Source organism: Sitodiplosis mosellana, unplaced genomic scaffold (assembly GCF_009176505.1).
Source record: "Sitodiplosis mosellana isolate CC-2019 unplaced genomic scaffold, AAFC_SMos_1.0 Smas_scaffold_1127, whole genome shotgun sequence".
Lineage (NCBI taxonomy): Eukaryota > Metazoa > Arthropoda > Insecta > Diptera > Cecidomyiidae > Sitodiplosis > Sitodiplosis mosellana.
This window is the reverse complement of record NW_022596369.1, coordinates 1-7,021: the sequence shown is the minus strand read 5'-3', so window position 1 is coordinate 7,021 and position 7,021 is coordinate 1. Positions and strand designations below refer to the sequence as shown.

Genomic DNA, 7,021 nt, shown 5'->3' with positions numbered 1-7,021 from the left:
CTATTTAAAATTTAAAAAAGTGACGTTAAAGACGTTTGATTTAGTTCGAATTTCGAATGCACACTTACTTCCCGGTGTCGTTATATCGGCTATAAATTTAGCTTCGTTAGGTGTAAGCGGAGGTGGAATTGGTTTCACGCTCTGAAATTAATGCAAAAAATGATTTTGTTTGCTTTGTTGAGAATGTACATTGGGGCATTGTTATTAGATACCTTTGGGTCTTGAATAAAATCGAGAAATAGAGAAATTGGAAGGAACATTCCGCGACCATCTGCTGTTCCATTTATACCCGTAGTTATGCCCACGATTTTGCCATTTGTTTTTGAAACGACTGGTCCACCCGAATCGCCGTGTGTAATAATTTCGCCATCATTCGTAGCTTCACCAGTGGTAAAGCACAAAGTCTGATATGGGTCGTATGTGTTGGCCCGTTTGACATCAGATATATAGTTTGCATCGCAACGCCTCAATATCAATGGTCCGATATTGTTCAACACGCCATATCCATAGGCAGTGACCACTTCTGATGGGTCATTCAATTTGTATTCCTTATCCACGAGTTCGATATTACCAACGGTATTGCTGAATTCCAACGGCGTTTTCAGTGTAATTTTGGCAATATCAAATCCACCAACAATTAAACGACTATAATGAGGGTGACATGCAATGTTCTCTTTTTCTACTTTGATTTTAATTTTCTGGTTTGCATCTGATACAACTTTCGTACCAGCTACCACATAAACATATGGGGCGTCATCCACACAATGGGCATTTGTGATAATTTCCGTTTTCGACAGAATAAATGCAGTACACTTACTCATCATTTTGCTATTGGGATCATTTGGATGGTCTTTTTGTATTCATGCAAATATTTTGTAATAAAATCGTTTCATTCTCAGTACAAGCAATAATATTTAAAGAAAAAATGAACACACACACAAAATTGCTAGGGGGAAACCGCGAATTTTTCATCTACAAAATTCGTTTCTATATTCAGTTTTAATACCATCTGTATGTTAACTCAAATATTTGACTAAATCTATAATCTACTATGAACGATACTTTTGTGGTGGTCAAAAATGTGATGAATTTTCTGACAGGAAACCGACAGAAATGCATATTCGTTTTAAAAACAACGCACAATCGAAAGTTATCATTTACAGTGAAACGTTTCTGGAGAAAGTTCGAAAAAGAATGACAACCATTTTCTGGGTTATTTTGTCTTATTTCAACTTGACACGATTGTGACTTTTTTCAATAGATGGCGCTGTATGTGTCACATGTAAATACCATAGATAATCTATGAAAAACTTTGAACTTTCATTGATTTTGGGTTTTTTCAATAGATGGACTTATAAATTTCACTTACAAATATCATGAAAAGTTCAAATAGGGCAAAGCTGGTAGTCATTCTTTCACAGTTGTAAATAATATATTGTTTGAAAAAAATTATAAAATCTAGTATTATTTTCAATTTTTTGAAGCGTGGTCAGCCCCCAGCAAAATTGATGGAAAATTTGAATTTTTCGGACAAAAATTCACACGAAAAAAAAATGAAAATGATTCTAAAGCAGACTCACTTGCGGGGATATGGATTCCAGCTACAAACTTTGCCTGTGAAATGTTTTCAATCACTTCGCCCTTAAGAAGAGCTTGCGAGAAAAAGCCATCTGTTCATTAGAAAAAAAAGTTGAAATTTCGAATTGAATATTATAGAAGTCTGGAAGAATCTTTTGGAATTATAAAAAGCTAGTTCGAAAACCAAAATTGTCTTACGTTTTCCTCGAATTTCCTAGAAAAAGAAATTTCGTGTTAGTTTTCATTTCTACAGAAATATCGTATTTTATTGGATAAAAGTGAAAATGATAAAAGAAAAGAAAAAAACTTACCGAAAATTCAACGATAAATAGCACCGAAAACAAACCGTGTAGTATATTCATTTTAATTTGCCAACGAAACAGAGTTTTAGCCTGTTGCACAATGATAGTAGAGAACCGTCTTGTACTTCTTTAGAAGATCCTTTGAATTCGTTTGATCTTCCCTATGCGGTACTGCCTCGTTCATACCATTCATCTTTTAATAGCTGACACGTGCCATGCAACGTATAATTGATGAATTGTGGTATTTTTCAGTTATGGAATATATGAATTGAGGTCTACTAACACTATGCAACAAATTTCGAAAACGAAATTCTCCCAAAAAGAGGAGACTCATTCCCAAGGTTTTTTGGCCGACTTAATCCAAATCTGATACGGAAACCGCAATGAACGTATTTTAAAAACAAGACGTGGCAGGACAAACTAACGCTAGATTTGGATAAAGTGGCCCCAAAAAACTTTGTAAATAAGTCCTCTTCTCTGTGGTTGTTTCTTGTTGTTGCTTAGTGTAATCATATTCAGACACTAAATGAAGCTCAATAACAAAATTCCTCTCGTGGACACGTGTGGCTGATACAATTTGTGTAAATTGATGAAAAAAATGGAATACGTTCGAAAACATTTTGAATTCAGATGTAACTGGTTCGTAATCTGGTTATTTTCGGCTTTTGCGAATTGTTTCAACCCTTACTCATTGTTTTTTGTGTATATTTTTGTTCTACAGGCTGATGATGCTCCTTATAAGAGCGGAACGTCGCACAATAAACGAATAATCATTTTCGAAAATGGCTTTAGCCCAACACACCAGTTTTGTATTTGTTCAGATGGAATGAAAAAACAACCGCTATTCGTGTGCGCAAAAGGAATTTAGTGTATTTGATGTTGGAGTGCGCACTGATGATATGAATTTACTTTGAGGGTACTTTTTTTGTTCAATTCGTGATGAAGGGTCATCATGTACATATATATGTGTTGTTGATTATAAAAATGGGATTAGGCAAATGCGCTTAGTTACATGGGAATCATATTTTGCATCAACCCTATCTAACCACGATAATCGTATAACTGCGCAACGATCAACGGAAAATAAAATGAAATGCACTTTTCTATATATTCGCATTTATATATTGTTTATTTAACTTTCAAACGGAATGACAGGGAAAAAAGACGGCAAGAAACGAATTTCTCACCGCATAAAAACCCTTATTCGAAACAAAAACAGTTAAAAGGAATAGATAGTAAATAACAAGCAATGAGGACACGCGCAAATAAAAGCACATTACTTCTTCGCCGCCACGCTCTACAATAAGTTTAGCGATGAAATTAAAAGGAATGTTGGGATAAGTTCATTATATTCAATCTATCTTTGGATCATTGATAAAATCAAGGAAGAGGGAAATGGGAAGAAAGATTCCGCGACCACCTGTTGACGTTGCATTTACACCCTGCTTGATGCCCATGATTTTGTCATACTTTTCTGTGACAACTCGTCCATCCCTATGTAAACCCATACACGATTTCTTATTTCTTATAATACTGCTTCTTCTTCTTCACACTGTCGTACACAATGGGCGCGGCCATATTGAAAATGTATACAGTGTATTGAGTACCCATTTGTGAACATTATACCCAATATGGTGACTTACATGTATAGATGTGTTAGTTAAGAAGAAGAAGCAGTCTCACTGCACCGTTCGCATACGGACGAACTCGTCCGCTAGGATTGCCAGGTGGTTCAACAATTTCACTATCCGGCGTATCTCCGCCGGCCATGAAGAACACCGCCTGATTCGGTGCCCAATGAACACATGTAATGCTAAATGTTTGAATTTTGTGCATATTTTAATGTAATGCTAAATGTAGCACTAAAAGTGCAAAAATTGTGTGATTTTTAGATAAAATTTTGTTTCTGGGCACAATATGTGTAGAAATTGTGCACGATTTGGGAAAAAATTTACTATGCACAATAATTGCACGTGTTTGGCTCATTGGGTGGCTTAGATGAAATATACTTTGCATCACAATGTCTTAATATGTTTGGTTCGCGCACTACACCATATGTAACCATAGGTGGTTACAACTTCTGACGGATTATTATTATTATTTATTCGGTTTCTTCATGCTTACATCTAGTTGTACAATGGCTGAGATCTACTATTTAAATTACTATACAAATAATGGCCACTTTACTCAGGGCACAACAATGCAATTGTTTTTTTCCATTATATTCATTACACAATATTATTACATTCTTATTACATTTTAAGGCAATTTGACGAGAAAAAGAAAGAGAGTTAGAATTAGGAGAGCAACGAGAAAAATGACTAGAATGACGTTTGGTTTAGCGCCATCTGCAACGTGGAAGTATTTTGCAATACAAATACGTTCTATTGTTGCTGTCATTGGTTGCTGTCATTGATAGTTGGCAGTATATTATTATTCAAATAAACACAGTGTGTGTGTTGTGCTTGTATCGCCTCCTTCGTTCCGAATTAAAATGCAACAAATTTTGTTATTTCATTGATCGATATATTTCGACTTTCTGAAAGCCATCTTCAGGATCTAAAAACGAAATAATTTGTTACAATCTTTCTAAAAAATATAGTTTGGTTTTTTTGTGTAAAAATAAATATTTACCAGAGTCAAAAAGACTCACACTTTGATTCTAATTCTCAATCACAACAAACTAGGTGAAGTGTCAAAGTAAAGGTTTGACATATCGCTGTGACTAGCCAAAAACGTTCATTGAACGGAATCATATTGCACGAAAAACCTATTCAATCCTAAACCTATCAACATGATCAATATAAATGGAATGAAAAAGGAAGAAAAACCTATTTTGCATTCTTAATTAGATTAACATATGCGTTGGTGTAGTCTTTTTTGTCAGTCTTATCGTTGCATGCATTCAATTCAAATTTGATGATTTGATTGACCTCTTGAATTTGAAGTTTGGTTTTATTGTTCTCTCGTTTGAGTATTTTTCCCTCATCAAATTTAAAATAATGGCCATTATTCTTCGCATGTTTCGCCAGTGCAGATGAATATTTCGTGACAGGTTTATTGCAATCGCACTTGTGCTGTGATTTTCTCGTTCCGAATTTTTGGATGGTTTCTCCTATGTAAACGGCAGAACAATCCTTGCATTCGAGTAAATACACCAATCCAGATTTGTCGTCTGTTTTGATGCGAGATTTTAGATTGGCAAACATGTACGAGTTCTTCTTCACCGGTCGCATTGCCAATTTAAGATTCGGGGCAAATTGTTTGCAACTATTTTCGATCGCTTCACTCAATCCCGGAACGTACGCCATCGATGAATATTGATTGATTGTGACTGTTTCTTCGTTAACTGGTGCTGTATCATCAATTCTCGTCGATGATAAAAACGCATAACTTTGCGATGCATCAGTCGGTTTCTTCTTCCTCACTTGCTCAATCAAATTCTTGATAACTTTGTCGGGGTAATTGTTCTTCTTCAACACGTCTTTGATTCGTTGCAAATTTTCATTCCAAAAATCTTTATGGCTAACACGAAAAATCTTGCGAATGAATGATCTGGCCACGTTGTATTTCATCCGTTTTGGATGGTTCGAGTAGAAGTTCAATAGCCTATTTGATGCAATTGGTTTGTGGAACCAGTCAGCTGACAGCTGTCAAAGTATCAACATTGTTTTTTCATTGCTCTGCAAAAGTTAATAAATTTGCAACGACATGAAAGTTTGAATAAAATATTCACCAAAGAAAATGAAGTTCAAGTGAAACACCCGAAAATAATTGAGAAATACTGATTTTTGTTTTGCTGCTTGAAAAACTTAACCACAAAATGTCATCTGAACCCCATTGTTGTGAAACCAAGAATTGTTCGGGATTAAGATATAACGGATGGTCATTGAATTGCATATTTTGCCACAAAAAAGTATATGTTGAATGCCTGCGCAATCGAGATGTACAACGAACAAAGGAAATGCTGATTAAGTTCGGATTGATGGAAAAAAAACAGAGGCAAGTGGTACAATCAACTGGAATATTCTGAATGACATAGACAAAGTGCCCGAATTTTTTTCAACATTCAACGTCGATTCACCGTTCGGAATAACATGTGAAGTGTGCAAATTCAAATACTCACAGAAACAACTGACAGAGATTGAAAACAGAGATTCACATCAATTAGCCGAAACGAGCAAAAATCAACAAAAGAATATCAAAACACCGAAGATATCTCCTGTGAACGGTGTATATGCAATTCACGTATCACGAATGCCAATAGAAACCAGTCCCGATGAGGTTGCTGCTCTCATTATTGGTAATTTGGACGCCAATAACGATTCTTTTCTTGTTGAAAAATTACCCAACAAACGATTCAAAGGGGAAACAAAAAGATTTTCATCATTCAAAATTTCAACATTGTCTCGTACGATTTGTGAAAGAATTGTCTCAATGGATGGATGGAATCCGGACTGCATTTTGAAACAATTCAATTGTCCATTGAAAATGCAAAGTAACACAAGCCCAGTTGAATCAAATGCCCCGAAAAAGAAAAGACAAAGTCCAATGCCACAACAAAATGTGCAACAACAAGTCAATTCCAATCGGAATCATCGCAACAACTATAACAACAGACATGTCCATGAAACATATCAAAACAATCGCATTGATCGAAGGAGAATTGTCAATGGGAATGGGCATCGTCGTCATGAATATCGTTCACAATACCGAGAAAGGCAAATACCGGTCAATAATTTCGGACACCATCAACAACAGCCGCTGCAACATTTACCTATTAATGTGCCGTCTCCTTTTTGGTACCAAATGCCATATTTCTACCCTCCACCTCAGCAACAGGTTCATTCTCAGCCAACTATGCCACTGTTCCATCCGCACTATTCACACGCACCACATCAAACCTTCCAACCGTTCAACTTTCAAAATCAAAATCACTATGGAATGTAAGTCAAACAATGCTTGATGACATTTTGATATACTGCAATAATTTGAACGGCGTGAAAAGTATAGACAAATCAGTTGATTTTTTATCAGAAGTTTTAGCAGCAATTTTTAAAATTTACATGTTAAGCGAAACGCACCTCAACGCAGATATTAAGTAAAAGACTTGTGGTTCGTTTGAGTGCTAGAATCAGACT

General features: G+C 35.6%; 1 protein-coding gene across 1 annotated transcript; it reads right to left on the bottom strand.

The window, feature by feature from the left end:
* Positions 1-289: 289 nt before the first annotated feature.
* LOC129571036 (serine protease 3-like) lies at positions 290-824 on the bottom strand (the record flags this gene model as incomplete). The annotated part of the gene is made up of 1 exon (XM_055450773.1): positions 290-824. A coding segment is annotated over exon 1 (535 nt), but the record flags the coding sequence as incomplete, so codon positions are not given.
* Between the last annotated feature and the right edge of the window lie 6,197 nt (positions 825-7,021).